General features: G+C 45.1%; 1 protein-coding gene across 1 annotated transcript; it reads right to left on the bottom strand.

Annotated features, from left to right (window-relative positions):
* Positions 1-235: 235 nt before the first annotated feature.
* Positions 236-25,143, bottom strand: TK2 (thymidine kinase 2). Its single transcript, XM_056526100.1, has 10 exons — positions 24,771-25,143; positions 17,668-17,687; positions 15,294-15,368; positions 13,166-13,219; positions 11,968-12,057; positions 10,624-10,697; positions 6,683-6,771; positions 5,223-5,302; positions 2,314-2,394; positions 236-903 (listed from the first exon to the last, which is right to left on the bottom strand). The coding sequence occupies exons 1-10, from the start codon at positions 24,865-24,867 to the stop codon at positions 826-828; spliced, it is 738 nt and encodes a 245-aa protein (XP_056382075.1). The 5' UTR covers positions 24,868-25,143; the 3' UTR covers positions 236-825.
* Positions 25,144-27,105: the final 1,962 nt, after the last annotated feature.

Below are 27,105 nucleotides of genomic sequence, written 5' to 3'. Positions count from 1 at the left end.
GAACATTATGTTCAGAACTCTGGGTTCTTGGGGGGGCCCCATGATGTCACACCACGCCCCCTCCATTCATGTCTATTGGACATGAATAGAGGGGGCGTGGCATGATGTCACGACCAGGGCCACCCTTTGGATAGGGAATAAGATGTCTAGGGGCAGAGTACCCCTTTAACTTAGTTTTGCTTTACCCTTCTCAGAAATTAAAAAAATCACATTCAAAACCTGCTGTGAATCCACCATTAAGACAACCTAGTTGCAACAAATGTTCTGTTGTCTTATTATATAATAATTAAACATTTTCTTTAACACATTTATGAACGTTAAACATAATGTACAAACAATGGCAATGTAAAGATTTAAAATAAAAAAAAAAAAAAGAAATGGACCCTCTAAAAAGGAATAAATAATACAGTTGAAAAGTCAGATAAACATAGTTATTGCTCTATATCCTCTATCAGGCTCATAAGATGCTAAGGCAGTGTTTCCCAACCAGGGTGCCTCCAGGTGTTGCAAAACTACAACTCCCAGCATGCCTGGACAGCTGAAGGCTGTCCAGGCATGCTGGAAGTTGTAGTTTTGCAACCTCTGTAGACACCCTGGTTCGGAAAAACTACACAAAGGAAAGAGATTGGTCCAACGATAGCACCTTTGTGCAGCCCCCATAGTGAGCTGCAAGTATTTTATGAATGTATCAAACTGGTAGCTGTTGGATAACAGACTGGCATGTAGCTTTCTTTTTTTTTTAATACAAAATGGCTGCCTGCATAAAGTTGGCAAGAGACACAGTAAAACCAGACTATATTCATGAGGCATGAGAAAGTTCTTGTGTCAAGCTGCAAGGATCTTTCCACGATTCTCTTCATAATGCTGAATCATCTCCTCCATGTTCTTATCTGCATCTATCACCTAAAAGAGAGGAAAAAACAACACTAAGTGACACAAGGCCAAAGAATAAGAAGCTGAATAAACAATGAGGCAGATTTACTTTTGCAAATGCAACTGAATTTTGGCAACCTGTGTGTGACCTGGCCACAGATGACAGGAGTCGCAGAAATACCTGAATGGGTAAGAGCAGCATTAAAGTAGTAGTCCCATGCAGGAAAACGTATCACCTATGAAAATGATAGAGGATATGTGTCTGAACACAGGGGGCCTAACCACTGGGACCCCCCACAATCTCCTGCATGGTGCTCTGGCTCTCCACATGCACGGAATGGGGGTCGGCACTTCCCCTCCATGCGGGTCCCCACCAGGAGAGCTGGAGCTCCAAGCAAGAGATCGTTGGACATCCCAACAGTTGGGCCACCCCTCCCCCACACACACATACGATCAGACACTAATCCCCTATCCTTTGGATAGGAGATACGTTTTCCTACATGCGACTACTCCTTTAACTTTAAAACTTTGAGGCATTCTAACAAGTGTCCCCTCTATTGTGATAAGTGAGGGTCCCTACATTTGGCCCCCCACCCGTCAATCAATTATCAATCTGTAAAAGTTGTGGACACCTTAATATGGGAAAACAGGTTCAGATGTCTAATCGCAGGGGGCCCGCCGCTGGGACCCCCCGCGATCTCAATGCAGCACCCAGCATTCTATGCCAGGCTGCTGCGCCAATCCCGGAGCGACGTCACACCACGCCCCCTCCATTCATGTGTATGGGAGGGGGCGTGGCTCTCATAGACAGGAATGGAGAGGGTGTGGCGTGACGTCACGTCCTGGAAACACAAAGGACTGGAGCAATAGCAGAGAATGCCGGGTGCTGCAAGGAGATCGGAGGGGTCCCAGCAGCAGGCCCCCCGCGATCAGACATCTTATCCCCTATCCTTTGAATAGGGGATAAGATGTCTATGGCTGGAATATCCGATGATGGCTCCAGAGACAGGACAAGGTGTGGTTTTTTTTGTAATATTTTCTGCAACTTCTGAACCGGAGACTTGTGCAAGGCTTCAGAGATCAGGATACAGATTTGCCAAAAATCCCATAAAGGTCTGGGAGACTTCCGACAAACCTGTATCCTCATCACAGAAGCTTTGCAGAAGTCTCAGGCTCAGAAGTTGCCAATTTAAACACATATCCTGCCGCTGGAGCCATCATCAGATGTATGCTTTAAAGACCATGAGGAATTGATACAGACAGTAAGTTGTAGAACTTTCCAATATACAAAGATAAGTATTTATTTGCTAAAACAGACATATGAGAAAACAGTGCCCTAGTAACACTATTATGTAGCTTTTGGCACTTCAGCTTACATAAGCAATTCAAGAGAACATAAAAGTTTGATGAAGACGAGAGTAATGGCACAGAATAACTTACTAGAACTGGCGCCGGCACTGGAAATGAGCTCTGCTTAATAAGCCACTCTTCATACAGGCTGTGTATGGCATACAGGTATTCCTGGAATAAAATAAACTGGTACACCTCAGGCCAGGACTGTCAGTACTGCTTGTTATTAAATATGGATGTGAATACAAGCATCAGCTGGGTAGGCAGATCTCTTATCTATTCCCACTTTACAGTACACTCCATGACCACACAATTCCCACCAGCCCTGGCCAGCCTGACCCCTTAAGGTTTCCCCTGATCATTAGTGCCTGCCATACAATTCCCTATTATTAGGTATTGTGGAGTGTACCAGTCTGTCACTCTGATCTAGTTACACGGTGACTACCTGCTCCATTACTGTTCTCAAAAGAGCCACTGACCCCTTTTTATTCACGGCGCTGCTTAAAAAGATCAACACGCCGTTACCGTACCGGCTTCCACAGAATAATGGGACTTTAGAAAAGGAGTATGCAAGGTCTACAGACAAACATGTCTGCAATTCAAAAGAGATTGTTCACTTTCTTGTGAGCGCCAAGCACTTCAAGGTTGTAATGTCTGCTATTCAGCGAATACAACTGCAACTGTCAGTACTGATATGTGCAATAGTCTGCAGGAACTTATGATCACATGGACATCAGTGGCCTATGAAAACATAGTGCTGCCTTTGGACTCAAGAAAAGCAAAACTATGATAAGAATTCATTTTTACCTTTTGCATTGCAGTGTTATTTTATTAGAAGACTTTTAATTTTTTATTTTAAAGCCTAACCTATTGACATGTCTATATGACAGTACAGTGACCCCTCGACCTACAATGGCCCCGACATACGATAATTTCAACATGCAATGGCCTCTCAGAGGCCATCGCATGTTGAAAGCAGCATCAACATACGATGCTTTTGTATGTCGGGGCCATCGCATAAACGGCTATCCGGCAGCGCTGACTGCTTCAGCTGCCGCGGGATGGCAGTTTACGGTGCCCTGTGTGGTACGGTGATGATCTCTTACCTGTCCTCGGGGCTCCGGCGCGTCCTCTTCAGGATCCCCTGCATCGTTGGCGCTCTCCGTCGACGTCATCACGTCGCTGCGCACGCCGTCTTGTCATCCAAAAGGAGCGGCGTGCGTAGCGACGTGATGGCGGCGACGGAACAGAGGCCTTACCGGAGCGTCAGGGACACCTCAGGGACGCGGCGACAGCTACATCCCGAACAGCGGTGACGGTCCGGAGCGGCGGGGACAGGCGAGTACAACTTTCTCTAAGAGTGGTCTACAACCTGCGGACCTCCAGATGTTGCAAAACTACAACACCCAGCATGCCCGGACAGCCAACGGCTGTCCGGGCATGCTGGGTGTTGTAGTTTTGCAACATCTGGAGGTCCGCAGGTTGTAGACCACTGTCCTATACTTTACATTGCACAGATCCCTCAACATGGGATGGTTTCAACAAACAATGGTCCGTTTGGAACGGATTACCATCGTATGTTGAGGGACCACTGTACATTGCAGCCTGCTCATGGAAAATACACAGAATATTAGGAAATATTTAGGTATACCATTATAGACACTATTGGGGAGATTTATTAAAAACTGTGCAAAGGAAAAGTTGAACAGTTGCCCATAGCAACCAGATTGTTTCTTTTATAAGAAGCTTTTTTAGAAGCTTTTTTTAAATGAAAGAGGCAATCCTATGACTATATATAGCGAGGGGTTATTAGGCCCAGGCCTGTCCCGATTACCCAGTCAGCCTTAGCGATCACATTGCCAGAGCTGACAGGGCTAGTTCAAAGAAGCCTCCTTAAGAACATAACTGTTGTTAGTCCTGAAGTATGTCTGCCCTCCAGAGCATCACAACACCATCACTGTCACATAAATGAACTTTGTAATTGTGGAATAGGGACCCTTTCCCCAACATATACGTATGTGATGACAAGTGTAGTGCTGTTATCTCAGTTTCATTCAATTACCGTATTTTTCGCCGTAAAAGACGCACTTTTTCTTCCCCAAAACTGGTTGGTGCGTCTTATACGGCGAATGCACACCTATCGTGGCGGTCCCTGCGGCCATCAACGGCCGGGACCCGCGGCTAATACAGGGCATCACCGATTGCGGTGATGCCCTGTATTAACCCTTCAGACGCGGCGATCAAAGCTGATCAAAGCGAAAGTTGGACTGTTCGGGACCGCCGCGGTGAAATCGTGGCATCTCGAACAGCTTACAGGACACCGGGAGGGACCTTACCTGCCTCCTCGGTGTCTGCTCCGTGCCGGGATCCCCTGCATGGCGGTGCTCTCCCTCGACATCATCACGTCCCGTCATCCAATAGGAGCGGCGTGCATGGCGTCGTGATGACGGAGAGCGTGGATCCCGGGGAAGAAGACGTCCGGAGCGTCGGGGACACCCCGGGGACGCGGCAACAGCGATGGAGCGACATCCAGGGCAGCGGTGAAGGGTCCGGAGCGGCAGGGACACGTGAGTACTACCTCCTATCCAGTGGTCTTCAACCTGCGGACTTCCAGATGTTGCAAAACTACAACTGCCAGCATGCTCGGACAGCCAACGGCTGTCCGGGCATGCTGGGAGTTGTAGTTTTGCAACATCTGGAGGTCCGCAGGTTGAAGAATCTTTTTTTTCTAGACTTTGCACCTTTAAAATTGGGTGTGTCTTATATGCCGGTGCATCCTATAGGGCGAAAAATACGGTACAATCCTGAAAATCCCTTCAAGTCTGTGTTGCACAAAGAGGTAGCATGCAGTACTGTACTGAGATGTCATAAAATGCTGTTCACCCAGACAGAAATCAAGAACTAAAACCTACAGAAAAGCTGGAAGAAGCACAATTCTGCAAAGATATATAATACTAATTAACTATATGCAGGGGAGCTAGGCTCTGAAATGTTCTTACCAGTGGTATCACCCGCTCTTCCTCTCTACACCTCATCTTTAGCCTCTGATAACAGGTTTCGGGGGATGTCCGTAAATAAACTGCAAAGGAAAGCTTATGAGTTACTAACCATGTATAGTTTCCTGCTAACACACAGTATAAAGCACAATGAAAAATGGCTGTGTATTTACTGATGTTCCCAGTGGATACATACCAGGTGCTATGTACACAGGAAACATAACAATTCTATAACAGGAGTCTGGAGCTGATGGGATGTAACTTGTACAAATCTGTCATTACATTTTCTTACTGTTCTTCTCAATAATAATGGTTGGTTCAGGCTTTTCCAATCCACTATTTCACAAAAGTTTTACCTCTCCTTGCTAGGTTAAGCACAAGCACCGCCATCTCTCCCTTAAAGGAATACTCCAGGAAACTAAACCCATAGCCCATCCTCTCTCATCAACCTATTTAATTGTCTAAATATCATTCATTAGCTATATAGAGCAGTTTCCCTTCTTTGGTTGTCACTTACATGCATGAAGTGAGGGGATTACATCATCCACTCTGTCTCTGTCCAAATCCCTCTCTGAAAGCAGCCCCCACCTCCTGATAGACACAGACCATGTGGTTTCTGCCCTGCACTGATAAGTCATGCTCTCTTAGGTGCTGAGAACTGGAAGGTGTGTGCAGCCTTAGCCAATCAGACACCGAATCTCTCTGCTGCTCAGAGCAGGAGGATGGGGGCTGGCAGAGCTGCAATGATTGCTGGGAGATGTAGGCAAGAGGAGGTAAGGATGGCAAGAATATCAAGCAGCCAGAGAAGACAACAGGTGCCATGTATATCAGGCAGGATCATTTATAGGGAACATATCCAGGAAGTAAGTCCTTCCCACACAAAGACTGCTCACCTTTAGGGATGGTTTCTGGGGCATGAATTATAAGAAATCAGCGGTTGCTGCCTTCCCTGTGTAGGCTGTAAGTCCTATTTCATAAAATATAGACCGAACTATACTATACATTAGATCTCTACAGCATCAGGATCTTCACATATTACCCTCCAATTGGATATACGTCAAATAGGAATTTATGTAATTTGCCTCAAAGTGCCAGACAAATTTTGTAAACTCCCTATAATCCAGCATAAATGCCACTAGATAGGTCTTCTTTTTCTGGTCCTGTAGAATTCCTCAATCCACTGCATTCTATGATAGATTATCCAATAGTAGATTGAAGGAATTTTATTTTCCCTATGTAAAATATGTACCAGAGTGCCCAGCATGACCCCTTACTTACCTATTCGGTCAATTCTCTCTCTCATAGAATGGTATATAGAAATTTCAGTCATTATGAGCTGAAGAGTGGTTAGCGGAGGTTGTGTTTTGTTTTATGTTTTTTTGCTTGTTATTGCTTATGTTTCTGTGGCTTGTATATTTTGAGAGATTCTTGAAAACTAATAAAATCAGATTGAATTTACTTACCTATCAAGTCAACAGAAAGGTCAATATTCTTTGTGATCCAATCAAACCACTCCGTTAACACCACATAGTCTACTTCAGGCATCTTTCCACTGCAAAACACAGAAGGGCAAAGGAATCAAAGGGTTATTGCTATAACCATTGACTAAACCACAAATATCTCATAGGTGTCCCATACAGAACTGCTATATTATCTAATATACACTGCTCAAAACAATAAAGGGAACACTAAGATAACACATCCTAGATCTGAATTAACTAATCGTATGAAATACTTTCATCTTTACATAGTTGAATGTGCTGACAACAAAATCACACAAAAATGATCAATGGAAATCAAATTTATCAACCCATGGAGGTCTGGATATGGAGTCACACTCAAAATCAATATGGAAACCACATTACAGGCTGATCCAACTTTGATGTAATGTCCTTAAAACAAGTCAAAATGAGGCTCAGTAGTGTATGTGGCCTCCACATGCCCGTATGACCTCCCTACAACGCCTGGGCATGTTCCTGGACAGTCTGCTGGTGGTTGGAGCGAGACAGGATGTCCCAGATGTGCTCAATCGGATGCAGGTCTGGGGAACGGGCGGGCCAGTCCATAGCATCAATGCCTTCCTCTTGCAGGAACTGCTGACACACTCCAGCCACATGAGGTCTAGCATTGTCTTGCATTCGGGGGAACCCAGGGCCAACCGTACCAGCATATGGTCTTACAAGAGGTCTGAGAATCTCATCTCGGCACCTAATGGCAGCCAGGCTATCTCTGGCAAGCACATGGAGGGCTGTGCGGCCCCCCAAAGAAATGTCACCCCACACCATTACTGACCCACCGCCAAACCAGTCATGCTGAGGATGTTGCAGGCAGCAGAACGTTCTCCATGGCGTCTCCAGACTCACATGTGCTCAGTGGTCACCTGCTTTCATCTGTGAAGAGCACAGGGCGCCAGTGGTGAATTTGCCAATCTTGGTGTTCTCTGGCAAATGCCAAACGTCCTGCTCAGTGTTGGGCTATAAGCACAACCCCCACCTGTGGATGTCAGGCCTTCATACCACCCTCATGGAGTCTGTTTCTGACTGTTTGAGTGGACACATGCACATTTGTGGCCTGCTGGAGGTAATTTTGCAGTGCTCCTCCTGCAGGTATCGGTCCTGCTGCTGGGTTGTTGCCCTCCTATGGCCTCCTCCACGTCTCCTGATGTACGCCTCCATACTCTGGACACTACGCTGACAGACACAGCAAACCTTCTTGCCACAGCTCGCATTGATGTGCCATCCTGGAAAAGCTGCACTACCTGAGCCACTTGTGTGGGTTGTGTAGTCTCATGCTACCACTTGAGTAAAAGCACTGCCAACATTCAAAAGTGACCAAAACATCAGCCAGGAAGCATAGGAACTGAGAAGTAGTCTGTGGTCACCACCTGTAGAACCACTCCTTTATTGGGGGTGTCTTGCTAGGTTCCTATAATTTCCACCTGTTGTCTGTTCCATTCGCACAACAGCATGTGAAATTGATTGTCAATAAGTGTTGCTTCCTGAGTGGACAGTGTGATTTTACAGAAGTGGGATTGACTTGGAGTTACATTGTGTTGTTTAAGTGTTCCCTTTATTTATTTTTTGAGCAATGTAAGTATATTACATACACACATTATTTATATATATATATATATATATATATATATATATATATATATATATATATATATATATATATACACACACACACACACATATACACACACACACACACATATATAGCAAAGTGTCTTATAATTACATAAGGAACAATATATTAAAAGTTTAGTTTGGCGACATGTACTCTTTAAGACTTCTTTCACCCATTCATAACAGGCAGTGTGACAGTCACCAAAGCGATTGGGAAATACTGGAATTACCCATGTAATGGTAAACTAGATAAGACTCATGGGAGTGAATTTACTAAATAACATACAAAGTTGAAATTACTTCCTGGCATTATGTTAATGCTGCCGAACCACAAGTCAAACAAAACAAAAAAAATAAAAATAAATCACATTTCAGTACAGCTCTGTCAAAGAACTAAAGTGTACTTGTCGGTTCAAAAAACCTGACATGTCCTTGGTCGGGGTCTGAGTGTTTAGAACCCGACTGATCGCTAGAACAGGTAGGGAGACAAGCGCGGCACAGGTGGGGAGACAGGCGCGGCACAGGTAGGGAGACAAGCGCGGCACAGCTGAGCACTTCTCTTCCCACTCTCTGTGCTGACAATCAAGAAACTCCCACAGGAGACTGTTCGTATTCTCTCCCAGATCTGTACCAGAGACATACTCTTACCACGCTCTTCTCCTGGCTCGTTCTGGTGATCGTACAGGGTCTTTACACACAAAAGTTTGAGTGCATATTTAAAGGGGTATTCCAGGAATTTTGTTTGATTTGACTATGCTACAGGGGCTGTAAAGTTAGTGTAGTTCATAATATAGTGTCTGTACCAGTGTGGGACAGTGGTCTCACAATTATTCTGTAAATATCGCCCCAATATTTATTTTTAACAGCATACAAAATTACTCATGTCTCGGGATTTCCCAGGCTGCAATGCATCAAGACCTGACATCACTAGTCAGGTGATCAGAGGAAGCCTATCCTGCTTCAACTTTGCAACAGCTGTAGGCCCTCTCATGTGTGGGAGGAAGGAAAGTGACCTCAAACTTTTAAGCATGGAACTATGGGATGTGTAGTTTAGAGAACAAAATGAAACAGGAAATGGCCAGTTCTGGCAGGTATGTGCTAAAATTACCTTATGGTGGATAACCCCTTTAATAAAGGGGGCATAGCCATGATCAGACAGCAGGATCTCTTGAGCGTGACCACACACCCTTTATTTCTTTTTGTTTTTACATGGCTATGTTCATATAGTCTAAATGGCCTTCAGCATCATCGCTAATGACCTGTTACCTTCAGGTTACCTTCTATGCTGCACAGAATCTGTAGCTTTGACACTGCTTGTAACGTTATGCTTGTACTATAGAATTTTAACCCTATGATTACACAGAATCTATAAAGCAGAGGGGATCAAATGTTCTTTATCTGTACATGTTGAGTAAAGAGACATACAAAAGAGAATAACAGAGCACCACCTGCTGGTGATTACATCCAGATTTTCCCCTACCATTCAGCAATACAGACAGAAACGTATGACCTTGAGTTTGCCCTGTATTTGGGTCTGCCCAAGTTGAAAATCCATCAAGAGTGCATCAGAGCTCTCTTGCAACAAGCCATAGACCCGTGTCAGGACAGGTTCTCAGCCTCCTAGCAATGTATGATACCCAGACAAGAAGCAGAGAATCAAAACAAATATTAGAAGATGAGAAAGCAATGGCCCTCACTTACACCTCCATAGACTATAGAACAGTGTTTCCCCACCAGGGTGCCTCCAGCTGTTGCAAAACTACAACTCCCAGCATGCTCGGACAGCCAAAGGCTGCCATAGAAGTCCACATAGACTCTACACTCCTGGGCATGTTTTAAAAAGTCACATTAAAGTTTCGACGTTATATACTTGGGTGACGCTTTCTTTTCTCTTCTTGGGATAAAAAAAAGTTTGCGGGCCTCTTGGACTGTCAGTAAACTATATCTGCACTTTGCGATTTATTTATTTGTGAATAAAAAAAAAAAAAGCAAGTTCATTGAGGCCTAATGAGCAAGGCCGGCTGCTTTGTTATCTTTTAGTACTGTTCCATTGGACTGTGTGATTATCTCAGTAGAGAACCACCCTGCCAGCCCCATATGCTACAATTGGCCTCTCCTGCCTTGTTTGCTGTGCCCTTCATGCTTTTTGTGGTTTACTAGAAAAGTGCACAGTATGTTAGAAATGACAACATGGGTATAAAACTAATATGCTTTATTTGTATAAAAGTACTACTACTGGGCACACCAAAACTGGATCAAGGAAAGATATACTCTACCTTCTGTACAGGTTTTCCACAAATATGTACTTGGCACTATGGATGGACCTCTCCATCATTTTCACTGGAGCAAGCTGCAAGGAATTACACAAGTAAAAGCCAGACAGTCAGTAAATGATGACATATGCTGCATAATGGCTTAGAGGAGGGCTTCTCTTTAGGTTATGTTCACACACACTATATATGCTGCAGATTTCATATTTGACTTACAGGCTATAATACAAGTGAACATTACCTTACAAAGCCATTTATGGATATACAAGGGGGGATACTATTACAACTTACACATTTGCACAAGCTATACATTAAAACAGGTCTTCTAAACCCTGCAAACTCCAAGCGCAAAAGAAACCAGCAATGCCACCAGGTGACAGTACCAAACTAATTGTACAATAATACAGTATATCATACAAAGCTGACACAGTATAGACAACAGCAAATATACCCCATAAAGTGGTTATCTCACAAAAAATATTTATCATCTGTCCATAGAAGAGAAAACTGTATGATCGCCGGAAGCCCCAACATCGCTCACTGTGACAGGGTCCCTGAGCCCCCCCGTTTTTCCTTATTGCACAAACATAGGGAGGAAAACTTTGACTTCTTTAGTGTCACATAAAACAGTCCAGCATTCCCACAGTCCCTCAGATCTGTGGTTGTGCAGTAGGGAGAAACAGAGGGCTTAGGACCCCTGATCTAGTGAGTAGGTGGGGCTCTGAGGGGTGGAGAACACAGTGATCGTACATTTATCAGTAATCCTATAGACAAGCTTTTATTGTTTTTTTGTGGTATAAATACTTTAAACTTGTAGGTACAGAAATAGGGGGGGGGGATATCTTCTTTAGTACTAGAATGAAGCAATATTTTTTTTTTTTTTTTTAAGGTCGAGCAGTCAAAAAGATGGGCCCAAGCCTGTGCAGTCAAAACAAGAATGGTACTGTATATAGGTACTGTATAATGGTACAAATAAAACAAAGCGACATTCTAGCATTAATAACAGGGCCAAGCTGTGGTAGCCCGTCCTCTCACAAACCCTTAGGGTTTCTAAGCAGCAAGAACTTTTCAACCAAGAGGGTACTCTTGTTTCAAACTCAAGAAAGAAAGGAACAGAAAGAAGAACAGAGGACAAAAAACATAAAAAGATCAGAATTAAGCTGCAGTGAAGCTACAAACAATTAGTAGAAGGGACAGGGAGGTATTTCCGCATGTTCAGAATATGGTAGATAAGGACGAACACAGGAGGTCAAGGTATTCCAGATTATTGAAAAATTCGGTCCAGTAATACATCTAGTAAAAAAACACATCATGTGTCCATGCACCACAGTATAAAGCTGATATTCTTACTGATGGCCTGGTGTGGACATCCAACATCGTCAGCTGGACATAAGTCTGCAGTGTTAGCCCCCATCTCGTTGGATCTGTGTACATGAGACCCTAAAACAAAAGCCAAATAAACATACAAATGGATATGCATAAGTGACCAGTTTAGGACTTTATTATAATTGTGTAACAGCTATAAATGTTTATAGCAGATTTTCAATACAGTGCCAGGTGACTATGCTTCTGTGAGCAGCCTGCGTGGCCTAAACGTGCTACCATGGGCTGCAGCGTCTCAGGACAGCGTCTCCCATACGGTACATCTGTCCCACAAGTCATTGCTGGGCTATTGCAAAGGGAACTCCCAGCAGCAGTCTTGAGGATTTTCCTGGAAAAGTGCATTCAGCGTGGCAGAACATTCTTCAGACAACCATGAATCACCTCTTGTTAGCATGCGTCTATTTCAGTTTTGAATTTAATTGTTTTACTTAAAGGGGTACTCCCGTGGAAAACTTTTTTTTTTTTTTTTTCTTTTTTTTTTTTTATCAACTGGTGCCAGAAAGTTAAACAGATTTGTAAATTACTTGTATTAAAAAATCTTAATCCTTACAGTAATTTTTAGGGGCTATATATACTACAGAGGAAATGCTTTACTTTTTAAATTTCTCTGATGTCATGACCACAGTGCTCTCTGCTGACCTCTGTTGTCCATTTTAGGAACTGTCCAGAGCAGGAGAAAATCCTCATAGCAAACATATGCTGCTCTGGACAGTTCCTAAAATGGACAGCAGAGAGCACTGTGGTCATGACATCAGAGAAATCTAAAAAATTTAAAAAATATTTTACTTTTTTTTTTTTTAAATCTAAAAAAAAAAAAACATAAAAAATTACGGCCTAGAGCAGTGGTCTTCAACCTGCGGACATCCAGATGTTGCAAAACTACGACTCCCAGCATGCCCGGACAGCCAACGGCTGTCTGGGCATGCTGGGAGTTGTAGTTTTTCAACATCTGAAGGTCCGCAGGTTGGATACCACTGGCCTAGAGGTTCCCTACCTCTGCCAAATTTAATGCTGTAGGTTATAGGGATCTGCACAGTGGTCTTTAGGTGTTGGAGGAAATATTTTGGAAGGAAGATGTACATATACCTGTATTAATCCATTAGGAGTATGTGTTCCTATACAGGACCTCTCCCATTGATGCTGATGTTAGTGTAAAATAACTCACCAGTGGATTGTGGCCTTGGACGTTTCTCCATTTTGCTACAGGCTCTGTGGAAACCTTAAAAATAAATTATTTATTAAACACTTTTGTGTGAAAACAAAAATCACTTCAGCTCTCAATGATACAGACTATGGGGGAGATTTATCAAAACCTGTCCAGAGGAAAAGTTGCTGAGTTGCCCATAGCAACCAATCAGATGGCTTCTTTCATTTTTCAGAGGCCTTTTCAAAAATGAAACAAGCAATCTGATTGGTTGCTATGGGCAACTAAGCAACATTTCCTCTGGGCAGGTTTTGATAAATCTCCCCCTATGTCTTTTCTATGTATATCTCTAAAGCCGTGTTTCCCAACCAGGGTGCCTCCAGCTGTTGCAAAACTACAAATCCCAGCATGCCCGGACAGCCATGCTAGGAGTTGTAGTTTTGCAACAGCTGGAGGCACCCTGGTTTGGAAACACTGCTCTAGAGAGAAAAGCCATGAATTTGGCAAGCAGGGTCTGTTGATATTCTTGTCAAAACAGCTAATGTATCTCTCTATATACAGCCAATGCTACTATCTGTCATGGTCACTATATGTGATGAGCCCATCTACAGAACAGGGCCCATACTAATAAATCAGGGGGGGCAGTACAAATTGAACGCCTCTGATTGGCATATTAACCATGAGGCTTCAGTTTGAAGCATACAGTCCCACGTTTTGCCTGCTGAATGGCCACACAAGGCCACAATTGTGATAGGCTGGGTTCACATCACGTTTCTCCCATACGGGAGCGCATACGGCAGGGGGGAGCTGAAACCTTGCGCTCCCGTATGCCTTTCTATGCGCTCACGTATGTTATTCATTTCAATGAGCCGGCCGGAGTGAAACGTTCAGTCCGGTCGGCTCATTTTTGCGCTGTATGCACTTTTCTCCCCGGAACTAAAAGTGTGGTCAACCACGGTTTTAGGTCCGGTTGTAAAAGCGCATACGGCGCAAAAATGAACCGACCGGACAGAACGTTTCACTCCGGCCGGCTCATTGAAATTAATTACATACGGGAGCGCAAGGTTTTAGCTCCCCCTGCCGTATGCGCTCCCGTATGGGGGGAAACGCAATGTGAACCAAGCCTTATATCTGCATTTGTAAAAACAGTAACAAGTCCAGCGGCAACCACCCTGTATAAAGGGCCTGTAGACCCGTAGTAGTTTTTACAAATGCAAATTACAAGATGGTATCATAATATTTTTCCTGTTAAAAACACTTCTCTGGGTGATATCTGATTTGTGGGTGCTCTACAAAGTTAAAGGGGTGCTCCGTGGAAAACTTTTTCTTTTTTTTTTTAATGAACTGGTGCCAGAAAGTGAAACAGATTTTTGTAAATTACTTCTATTTAAAAACCTTAATCCTTCCAGTACATATTAGCAGCTGTATGCTACAGAGGAAATTCTTTTCTTTTTGAATTTCTTTTTTGTCTTGTCCACAGTGCTCTCTGTCTGTGTCAGGAACTGTACAGAGCAGCATAGGTTTTCTATGGGGATTTTCTCCTGCTCTGGAGAGTTCCTGATATGGGCATCAGGTGTCAGCAGAGAGCACTGTGGACAAGACAAAAAATTTATTAAAAAAGGAAAGAATTTCCTCTGTAGCATACAGCTGCTAATAAGTACTGGAAGGACAAATATTTTTTAATAGAAGTAATTTACAAATTTGCTTAACTTTCTGGCACCAGTTGATTTAAGAAAAAAAAAAATTCCACTGGAGTACCCCTTTAAGCCATCCTAATAAGTGTAGAGATGCCATTATTTTTGTCAGGGATTGTATATCCTTCAAGTCCAAAGTTTCATACAGGCAATGCATTTATGACATTTCATTTCCTTGCAAGTGCTCATCCATTTGGCTAAAGGCCAATATCATCATAAGAGGGTATGAGTGTCCAACTAAACAGGTGTGGCTGCTGTAAAGTCTGTGTGTGGGAATAAAAGAATGGGTTCTTACCGGGACAATAAACAAGGTCTGAAATCACTAAAGACACAGTATAGGTCTTGTTAATAGGCCATAAGTCCTTGTATTGTAGGACCATCTACCTAACCGCACACGACTGCCTGCCTTGTAGGAGCAGTGAACATCACAGTACAGTAAATATAGATATAACCACCTCAAGATTTGCTGTATTGGAGAAATATTCTAGACAGCTTGTTTTTCCACTTGCTATGTTGCCCTCCACACAGATCTTGAAAAAAAAAAAAAAAAATTATTATTATTATTTTTTATTATCAGCATCATACTGTATAACATATTTTAAAAGGAAATGCATAAGAAAAAATCTGAAAAAAAATCATTCTATTTTGATATATGGCCGCTTAAAGTTACAGGCCCAAAGCCTAAGGCTGCATTTTTATCACAAAATACCCTTTGTTCACTTAAAGGGGTACTCCGCCCCTAGACATCTTATCCCCTATCCGAAGGATAGGAGAAAAGATGTCTGATCGCGGGGGCTCATGGCTGTGGAACCCCCGCGATCTCTCCTGCAGCACCCCCGTACAACAGCTGCACGGAGCGAAGAACGCGCTATGGCTGATGACGGGCTATACAGGTGCCGGAGTATTGTGACGTCACACTCTACCCCCTCAATGCAAGCCTATGTGAGGAGGCGGTGATGTCACACTACTCCGGCCCCTGTATTGCCTGTCATCAGCCACGGAGTGTTCTTCACTCCGTGCAGCTGTTGTACGGGGGTGGTGCTGGAGTCCCTAGTGGCGGGCCACCCATGATCAGACATCTTATCCCTATCCTTTGGATGTTGAGGGGTGGAGTACCCCTTTAAAGCACAACAGTCATGGATATTTTACCCCCCAGACTAATAACATGATAGTATAGATGATGACACTTGTTTTTGGCTGCTGTTTATCACTCTTTATCAGCAGAAAAATAGTTTTATTGTGCGGTCAGCAACAGACCGATAGGCGTGGCTGGGGATCGTAATGCCCCACCTCCGCCACGCCTATCCCCTGTAAGTGAGTGCTGGGACCACTGTGTGATTGACACACAGGTCCTCACCCCCGATGTCCATGATGTGCGGTCCGGCGTGACTCCACTGAGCCTTTACATATTATGTGCACCTTTATGATACACAGTGCCCGTACTCCTCTTCTCCTGATGCCGGAGATGCGCTGCTTCTGCTTTTACTAGAGGCACAGAGCTCGCTCCCTGCCTCTAGCACTGCACAGGCGCACTGAGCTGGTGGCAGACAATGGGAGCTCACTCCCTGCCTCTAGCACTGCACAGGCGCACTGAGCTGGTGGCAGACAATGGGAGCTCGCTCCCTGCCTCTAGCACTGCACAGGCGCACTGAGCTGGTGGCAGACAACGGGAGCTCGCTCCCTGCCTCTAGCACTGCACAGGCGCACTGAGCTGGTGGCAGACAACGGGAGCTCGCTCCCTGCCTCTAGCACTGCACAGGCGCACTGAGCTGGTGGCAGACAACGGGAGCTCGCTCCCTGCCTCTAGCACTGCACAGGCGCACTGAGCTGGTGGCAGACAATGGGAGCTCGCTCCCTGCCTCTAGCACTGCACAGGCGCACTGAGCTGGTGGCAGACAATGGGAGCTCGCTCCCTGCCTCTAGCACTGCACAGGCGCACTGAGCTGGCGGCAGACAACAGGAGTTCGCTCCCTGCCTCTAGCACTGCACAGGTGCACTGAGCTGGTGGCAGACAACGGGAGCTCGCTCCCTGCCTCTAGCACTGCACAGGCGCACTGAGCTGGTGGCAGACAACAGGAACTCGCACCCTGCCTCTAGCACTGCACAGGCGCACTGAGCTGGTGGCAGACATTGGGAGCTCGCTCCCTGCCTCTAGCACTGCACAGGTGCACTGAGCTGGTGGCAGACAACGGGAGCTCGCTCCCTGCCTCTAGCACTGCACAGGCGCACTGAGCTGGTGGCAGACAACGGGAGCTCGCTCCCTGCCTCTAGCACTGCACAGGCGCACTGAGCTGGTGGCAGACAATGGGAGCTCGCTCCCTGCCTCTAGCACTGCACAGGCGCACTGAGCTGGTGGCAGACAACGGGAGTGAGCTCTTTCTCTCTGCCTCTAGTGAAAGCAGAAGCAGCACATCTCCGGCACCAGAAGAAAGAAGAGGAGTACGGGCACTGTATATCATAAAGGTGCACATAATATGTAAAGGCTCAGTGGAGTCACGCCGGCCCGCACATCATGGACATCGGGGGGGGTGGGGACCTGTGTGTAATCACAGTGGTCCAGCACTCACTTACAGGGGATAGGCATGGCGGAGGTGGGGCATTACGATCCCCAGCCACGCCTATCCGACTGTTGCTGACCGCATGATAAAACTATTTTCCTGCTGATAAAGAGTGATAAAGAGCAGCCAAAAGCAAGTGTCATCATCTATACTATCATGTTATTAGTCTGGGGGGTATAATATCCATGACAGTTGCGCTTTAACCTTCAGCATTAAAATGTATGCAGTACAGTGCTGAATATATTACACATAAGGAATGGCTGATACTTACTGTGCTTTTTACTTTGTTACCTAGAAAAATTTAAAAAAATATATATATTATATTAACAAATTCAGATAATATAGAGCACAACAGTGAAACTGTGATTAGTTATTATAGGTTAAAGTGGTACACTAGGGAACTGAACTTATCAGACACTTATCCCCTAGCCACAAGTTAGGGGATAAGTGTCTAATCACAGGGTTCGACCACAGGGATCTGTGATACCCTGTACCATGCTCTGGCCCCCACCCTCGGAGACGAACACAGATGACCGCTTGTTCAGCCAATCACTGGTTGAGACGCCCCCCGCGATCAGACACTTATCCACTATCCTGTGAATAGGTAAGGAGTGTCTGATAAGTTTAGTTTCTCATGAGTACCCCTTTAAAGAGGACTTCATATTTTATATAAGCATATAATAAAAAAAAATTATAATAATAAAAAATAAAACCTTTTACTTTTTGCTTAGAACTTTGAATGGGCCAAGAAGCAGATTGATTTATTAAAGGAAAACGGTCACCCGTTCACCCGCACTATGACCCAATACACCAGGTTATAGTACGGGTAAACAGGAGACTGATTCGGGGTCTCGGACTGCTATACCCACCTGCAGTCCAGAGCCCCGATCCTCCGAAGGTCCCCCTCTTCCAGCGCTGACTTGCGCATTGAGGCCTGCTGGCTAGATTTAAATATTCATAAACGCTGGTCACATGAGCGCTTGTGCCTACTGAGGGGCAGCCGCCACTCCCCCTCCCATAACGTCACACCTTTGGATAGGGGATAAGATGTCTAGGGGTGGAGTACCCCTTTAAGAAAACAAGGCATTACCACTCAGATCTCTACACCTACCTTTATTTTAAGTTGTAATATTTTAGTGTTGTCCTCTTGAACATGAAGACTGACACTTATATAGAATATAGTTGCACCTATCTATAAATAAGAGTTAATAATAAATAAAAACTAGACTGGAGACAGGCATAGCCTTTACTGAACATATTCCATAGATGCTAGATTTGCTTATGATCTTGGTAATCCTGTTAATTCAATTATAATGTGCAGGTTTCTACAGACCACAGCATCTGGGGCAGGATGTTCTGCAGCCAACCACTAGTAGTAATGAATTCTGGCTGCGTATGTGTATGGTACACCCGGTATAAACAGGTCCCTGGCTAAGAGATGGAGGCCCAGTGAGGGTAAGAGTGGGGCCCATCTATTTATTAACCAGAGCTGCAATAAAGAATACCTCTCGCATGACCAAGCACCTGCCAAGGATTTCAGTAATATGCTGTAATATGTGTGTCTTATTTTTCTCTTCTGTATTCTGACTCTTATTCTTATTATAAGAAGATCTGTGGCCACTCTAAAAACCATGCACTGTTAGGGTTCACACTATGGAATTTCGTGCGGAATTCCGCATTAGAGTTCCACACAGACATTCCACAGCAGCAGAGTCCCACTGCTATCAATTGGATTCTGCTGCACTGTGCACATGGCTGAATTTCCGCAGCAGATGTTTCTGATAGGGAAATCCCAATTCAGGAATCCCCAGAAAGAATAGACATGTCCGCACAGAAATGCATTGCCATCTATGAGACTGTGCATTTCCAAACGGTCTTTGTGCCGGCATGTTCTGTCCATCTGAACATAGCCTTATCATCCATGTGCCCCTGCACTATGAACTATGCTATTGGTGCATGATATGCTAATGAGGCCTACACTGCCAAATGGGTGGCCACCACCTCTCAATGAAAGGGGATCTCCGCAAGGCATGAGCCTGAGTGCTTCCCCTGCAGAATACTGAGCAGTGGTGACCACCCAGTTGACAGTCTATGGCCTTATTAGCATATCAGGCACTAAAAGGAACAGTTTGTTGTACAGAGGCCTCAGGCCCTGTTTAGAGGGAGCCTGTCATCAGTTTTTACCTTTTATTACTACCAGCAGCACGTTCTGCCACTTACTATAAGGTTACTTACCATGCCTGTATATCCTTCTGCCCATCCTCTATAGCAGTGATTGTGAACCTATGGCACATGTGCCACAGGTGGCACGTCGAAACCCCACTGTGGGCACGTGGCCATAGTTCACCAGGCGGGACAAATCGGGACATCCCTGTGTCCCGAAAGATCTTTTCGGGACACAAAGATGTTCCAGTTACCTTTCTGCGGCCCCGCGTTAACTTTAAAACGGAGGGGCCGCCAGGAGGTAGCGCACGCAGGAACGTCACTGACGTCCTGTTCATGCACCCATAGGAACAGAGGAGCGGAGCATCGAGGAGGACGATACGCGGGCATGGTAAGTTACCAGCTACACTTTAGCTTCAGTGCTCCAACCACTACGACCTATAGGCCATAACAGTAGGTCCTGGCCCCTGACCGGAGGAGCGGTGAACGGAGCACTGTGAGGCAGTACACAGACATACAGGGGGGGATTCATCAATCTATATAGAGTAATTTTAGGTGAATTTTCTTGCGCAAGGATATTTCCTGCGTTCTTTTTGTACATCTTTTTTGGTGGAACTTTTTCTAAAGATGTCACCCTTCAGGTGTACCGTAGAGCCGTTTTTCCTGTAAACATGAATTTATTAACTGCGTCTTTTTTTTTTTTGCGCAAAAAAGGACGCAAGTGTCATTTTCTTGCGCAAATATACACCAGCTCCGAGCACACGTAAAAGTCTGCCTTATATTTTTTTCAAGAGCTGAGATGGGCTGGATTCTATTACTGTACATGATTCACAGAGACCCGTGCCCAAGTTTAGTAAATTTTGCGCAGGTAAATGACAAATACATGCAGCAGAAAGGGGTAAAAAAAAAAAGCTCTACATACACTGATGTTGATGAATCCCCCCCACACTGTATATGGCTGAAGGCTGTATGTCTGTGGGGAACTATACTGCACCTAATGTGGGGGGGGACTATACTGCCAACCTAATGTGGGGGAACTATACTGCCAACCTAATGTGGGGGAACTATACTGCCAACCTAATGTGGGGGAACTATACTGCCAACCTAATGTGGGGGAACTATACTGCCAACCTAATGTGAGGGAACTATACTGCCAACCTAATGTGAGGGAACTATACTGCCAACCTAATGTGGGGGAGCTACAACCTAATGTGGGGGAACTATACTGCCAAATAGATGCTGCTGCTGCATGAACTGAAGCGGCTTTTGCGGGGCCAGAGACCGCCGCCGCCCGCTTCTCTCTCCCTGCCTGTCCTGGTGTCCTCCCTAGTCCAACCACCACCGCCGCCCCATTGCCTCCCCCATCCCCGGTTTTATAATTACCTGTTCCCAGCGGCGTCCTGAGCTGTCACTGTGCGCACTGACGGTGACGTCACGTTGAGGACGTCACTCGTCATTGCGCCACGCAGGACGCCGCAGGAGGCAGAAGTAGCGCAGACCCCGGGAACAGGTAATTATAAAACCGGTTATGGGGGAGGCAATGGGGTGGCAGCGGTCTCTGGCGGGGTGTGGGGGCATTATCAGCATGGTAATTGCCGATACAGATAATGTCCAAAATCGCGATGTCAGCCAAACAAATAATCGGTCGATCCCTAGTACCTAGTCATCAGGGAATGCAGCATCCCAAAGTAGTCGCTGTGCCCCAGACTGTAATAACGCCTATTTAATCCCTAACCACACCTACTCAGGCGTGATCGACAGCCAGGGCAAGGTCATCAACACAACTTCTCACTAATGATGACCTGGGCAGGGTCGATCGGGGTATTGACGATTGGGTGTGTTTACATCCTGGGGGCGGGGTGACTACATTAAGATGCCGCACGACCTGATGATTAGGAAACCCTGATTAGAAAGAGGGTGCAGAAGAGCCTTAAAACTGTTTTTCTTTACTACAGAGGACAGGCAGGAGGACATACGGGCATGGTAGGAAAGATTATTGTAAGATATAAGTTCTATAGGGTAAAACCTGATTAATGGTCTATTCACATGTACAGGATCCTGCGCAGATTTGATGCACAGGATTTTCTGCTCCAGATTTCAATCTAAATTTAATGACTGAACACAGCATCAAATCTACATAAAATACCGTACGTGTGAATAGACCCTATAGCAGTGGTCTCCAACCTGCGGACCTCCAGATGTTGCAAAGCTACAACTCCCAGCATGCCCGGACAGCCGTTGGCTGTCCGGGCATGCTGGGAGTTGTATTTTTGCAACATCTGGGAGGTCCGCAGGTTGGAGACCACTGCCCTATAGCTTCACTTTAAAGGGGTTATCCAGGAAAAAACTTTTTTTATATATCAACTGGCTCCAGAAAGTTAAACAGATTTGTAAATTACTTCTATAAAAAAATCTCAATCCTTTCAGTACTTATGAGCTTCTGAAGTTTAGGTTGTTCTTTTCTGTCTGAGTAATCTCTGACACGTGTCTCGGGAAACGCCCAGTTTAGAAGAGGTTTGCTATGGGAATTTGCTTCTAAACTGGGCGTTTCCCGAGACAGGTGTCATCAGAGAGCACTTAGACAGAAAAGAACAACCTTAACTTCAGAAGCTCATAAGTACTGAAAGGATTAAGATTTTTTAATAGAAGTAATTTACAAATCTGTTTAACTTTCTGGAGCCAGTTGATATATGAAAAAATATCCCTTTAAAAGGAAATCTGTCACTGATGGCAGCGATACTTACCTGCTATCTTCTTTGCTCCGCTTCTCCTGCTATCTTCTTTGGTATCTTCCATTTCGGGGCAAACTTAGAGCATGGGTGGAGCTTTAAGACGTCACCACTCCTGCTTCTCTGCTGGGTCCCGCTGCTAGCAAACACGAAGCTCTACCCATGCTCGAGGTTGGCCCCGGAATGGAAGATACCGAAGATGACAGCGGGAGAACAGGAGCACAGAATGGGATCAGGTAAGTACCGTTGTTATCAGTGTCACCTGCACTACCTATTTGTACCGACAGGTTAGTTCAGGTGAAACTGATGACAGATTTACTAATATAATGTTATAAGTCATACAGCACATATCCCTTGTAAGCTGCAATGCCACATCACAGGCTCCAAATGTGGGAGCACTGCCTGTCAGCCTAGGATGAGATCAGTGATGTGAAGGGGGAAGCTCATATTAACCCCTTAACGACGCAGGACGTATATTTACGTCCTGCGCCGGCTCCCGCGATATGAAGCGGGATCGCGCCGCGATCCCGCATCATATCGCGTGGGTCCCGGCGCTAATCAACGGCCGGGACCCGCGGCTAATACCACACATCGCCGATCGCGGCGATGTGCGGTATTAACCCTTTAGAAGCGGCGGTCAAAGCTGACCGCCGCTTCTAAAGTGAAAGTGAAAGTGACCCGGCTGCTCAGTCGGGCTGTTCGGGACCGCCGCGGTGAAATCGCGGCGTCCCGAACAGCTGATCGGACACCGGGAGGGCTCTTACCTGCCTCCCCGGTGTCCGATCGACGAATGACTGCTCCGTGCCTGAGATCCAGGCAGGAGCAGTCAAGCGCCGATAATGCTGATCACAGGCGTGTTAATACACGCCAGTGATCAGCATAGGAGATCAGTGTGTGCAGTGTTATAGGTCCCTATGGGACCTATAACACTGCAAAAAAAATGTAAAAAAAAAGTGTTAATAAAGGTCATTTAACCCCTTCCCTAATAAAAGTTTGAATCACCCCCCTTTTCCCATAAAAAAAATAAAACAGTGTAAAAAAAATAAAAAATAAACATATGTGGTATCGCCGCGTGCGTAAATGTCCGAACTATAAAAATATATCATTAATTAAGCCGTACGGTCAATGACGTACGCGCAAAAAAATTCCAAAGTCCAAAAAAGCGTATTTTGGTCACTTTTTATATCATTAAAAAATGAATAAAAAGTGATCAAAAAGTCCGATCAAAACAAAAATCATACCGATAAAAACTTCAGATCACGGCGCAAAAAATGAGTCCTCATACCACCCCATACATGGAAAAATAAAAAAGTTATAGGGGTCAGAAGATGACATTTTTAAACGTATAAATTTTCCTGCATGTAGTTATGATTTTTTCCAGAAGTGCGACAAAATCAAACCTATATAAGTAGGGTATCATTTTAACCGTATGGACCGACAGAATAATGATAAGGTGTCATTTTTACCGAAATATGCACTGCGTAGAAACGAAAGCCCCCAAAAGTTACAAAATGGCGTTTTTTTTTCGATTTTGTCGCACAATGATTTTTTTTTCCGTTTCGCCGTGCATTTTTGGGTAAAATGACTAATGTCACTGCAAAGTAGAATTGGCGACGCAAAAAATAAGCCATAATATGGATTTTTAGGTGGAAAATTGAAAGGGTTATGATTTTTAAAAGGTAAGGAGGAAAAAACGAAAGTGCAAAAACGGAAAAACCCTGAGTCCTTAAGGGGTTAATGTTCCTTAGATTTATTACTCATTAGATAATGCAGCAGGGAGCCCTTTTTGAGGGGAACTACTAAAAGCAATAACAGCTCCTTGCTTTTTATAATGAGCAGTAATATGAGCCATCCTTCCTTCACATCATTGGTTTCATCCCATTCTGACAGGAGGGGAAGGAGGAGGGGGTTGGGAGCTCTGCATTCAAGCCACAGCTTACAAGGGAGAGTGTGTAGCGCATAATGGAAGATCTGTGCAGTATGGTTTATAACATTATATACGTAAGTTGTCTCTTTCACCAGTCAACCCATTTAAAAGGGGTTTTCTGGGCATTTTCCACTGAATGGGAATAAAAGCAGCGGACCCCCTATGGTGCCACATTACTAAAGCTGTTCTACTCAGACCCCAACAAATAAAAAAAAGCCAACGCACCAGCCAATGAAAATGTAGCTCAACAGTTTAATAAGTATATACCGTACATTATTGGGAAAATAAAAGGATATAAAAATGTATATATATCCACATAAGTACCAAAACTAAGGCAATACAGCAATTACCCATAGTAACCAATCAGCTTCCAGCTTAGACTGATCCTAGTCTTTTAGAAAACAAAAGCCGCGTCCTGATTGGCTGCTCTTGGATATTTCTACTCGGCAGCCGAAAGGACATGCTGGGACATGTAGTCCCAGCCGGAGGAGCGCAGATATAGAACTACAAAACGTATGTGTGTGTATGTGGGGCAGAGCCAGGCGCGGCATTTACCTTGACCATCGGTGTGAAATAAGCGCTTCATGACGGATGGTCGCCGTATCAAAAGCCGCAGCCTGCCGCACACCTGAGTCGCTGCTGTGAATGACATGCCTGATGACGAGGTCTGCGCAAGGCGGAAAGCATCCGGCGTCTCATCAGAAACTCCCCCGACATCGTCACACCCGGCGAGGAGGAGCCCGGCCTAGAGCCCTGCTCCGGTGTACGGTGCCCAGTCATGTGCGGCCCGCGGTTATACATAATGTTATATATGAGTGTCACAAGTGGCCGCCTTTATTATTATGTGAGGAGACTCCTATGTCCAGCACACAGTGCCGAGAGCCTAAAAGAAGGAGGAGCGCCTCTGTGTGACAACATGGAACCGTGTCATGACAGCAAACCGCACGGCACGATTGGCCAGTCTTCATAGCCCCGCCTCTCACCTCCCCCAACCTCTCACCTCCCCCAACCTCTCCAGCCGGACACGGGGATGTTGTGGATACATACGGATATATATATATATATATATCAGTGCAGCGCTCCATGTAGGGAAAAATAGTGGGGTTATTCCATCAAAAAAGTGTAACAAAGAGCAGCCTTTGCTACACTTTTTTTGATGGAATAAACCCACAATGTTTCACTATATGGAGCGCTGCACTGCCTTTTACTTTGATGGAATTGGAGGAATCTATGGACTGATTTCTTTTTCCGTTGCTGGCACCCTGCTTTTTGATTAATTTTTGCATCAAGAGTGCTGTTGTGCCTTTACCTTTTATATATAGATAGATGGATAGATATACTAGCTGAGTACCCGGTGTTACCCGGTTTTAACTTCCTAGTCCTTGTTGTGGAGGAAAATCAACAGAGGAAGCTTTTGACTTCATATCCCGTCCTTATATTTTTGTCATCCCAACCCCATATCCCGTCCTCCTATCCCGTCCTCCTATCCTGACCTCCTATCCAGACCTCCTAACCCGACCTCCTATCTCGACCTCCTATCTCGACCTCCTATCTCGCCCTCCTATCCCGCCCTCCTAACCCGACCTCCTATCTCGCCCTCCTATCCCGCCCTCCTATCCTGTCCTCCTATTTCGTCCTCCTAACCCGACCTCCTATCCTGTCCTCCTATCCCGTCCTCCTATCCTGTCCTCCTAACCCGACCTCCTATCCCGATCTCCTATCCCGACCTTCTTTCCCCTCCTCCTATCCCGACCTCCTATCCCGACCTCCTATCCCGTCCTCCTAACCCATCCTCCTATCCTGTCCTCCTAACCCGACCTCCTATCCCGTCTTCATATCCTGACCTCCTAACCCGACCTCCTATGCCGTCCTCCGATCCTGTCCTCCTATCCCGACCTCCTATCCTGTCCTCCTATCTCGACCTCCTATCCCGTCCTCCTATCTCGACCTCCCATCCCGTCCTCCTATCCCAACCTGTATATGTGTACCAGGTATTGAAATATCTCCAGCCGTACGGAAGTTATGTGGGAACATACATTTCCCATTGATTTGCATGGGACTTTAAACAAAAACCCCGACCCTCACAAATGGGGGTAGTTAAGGGTTAAATTAACTATCCTATATTTTAAGTGGACATATAAGTAACATGTGACCAAGTATTATCAAAATATCTCCAGCCGTTTGGAAGTTATGCAGTAACATATATTTCCCATTGACTTGTATGGGACTTTAAACATAAACCCCGCCCCCGGCAAATGGGTGTGAGTAAGGGTTAAATCACCTATCCTATGTTTGTTGTTGACATATAAGTAACATGTGTGCCAAGTTTCATGTTAATATGTTTAGCCATTTGGACGTGATGCTGGAACATACATACATACACACTCAATGGGGGACATGTATCAAAGAGTTTACACCGTTTTTTGCATCTTTTTTTGCGCACATTGTGATAGAGCATTTCCTCGTGATGTCGCGATATGGGGTACCTTGGAGTGACATCTATAGTAGGCACGGATTTATTAACTGCGTACTTTTCCTTTACACACAAAAAATTTCCACAAGTACCTTTTTTTGAACGCAAATATAAGCCGTCTTTGACTGCACTTAGCGGGATGATCTAAATCATCGGTCATTTTCCATAGCGGATTGTGGAGATTACTCTGCTTCTGCCGCTGGTCAGATTATCTCTGTGATACTTAAAATCTTTCCATGTACCTTTTAATAACAATGTAATGATTATGGACACATGCGGCTCTACTGCGCTGCCCGCGGCTCCTGTATACACTGTCATAATTCATAATACCCACCGCCGGGATACAGGAGCTCTGATTGGTCAATAGCTATCCACCAATCAGAGCTCCCCTCTCCCTGCGGGGATTATGAATTATAA

Source organism: Hyla sarda, chromosome 6 (genome assembly GCF_029499605.1).
Source record: "Hyla sarda isolate aHylSar1 chromosome 6, aHylSar1.hap1, whole genome shotgun sequence".
NCBI lineage: Eukaryota > Metazoa > Chordata > Amphibia > Anura > Hylidae > Hyla > Hyla sarda.
This window is presented reverse-complemented; position numbering and strand designations above follow the sequence as displayed.

Excerpts from the sequence above, each read along its gene's own strand:
- TK2 (XM_056526100.1), bottom strand. The coding sequence starts at position 24,867 with ATGTCATTCACAGCAGCGACTCAGGTGTGCGGCAGGCTGCGGCTTTTG. Across the intron at positions 5,303-6,682 it reads CCTTTCTGTTGACTTGATAG|TTTATTTACGGACATCCCCC; the intron begins GTAAGTAAATTC and ends TTTCCTTTGCAG. Across the intron at positions 2,395-5,222 it reads AAGAGCGGGTGATACCACTG|GAATACCTGTATGCCATACA; the intron begins GTAAGAACATTT and ends ATTTTATTCCAG.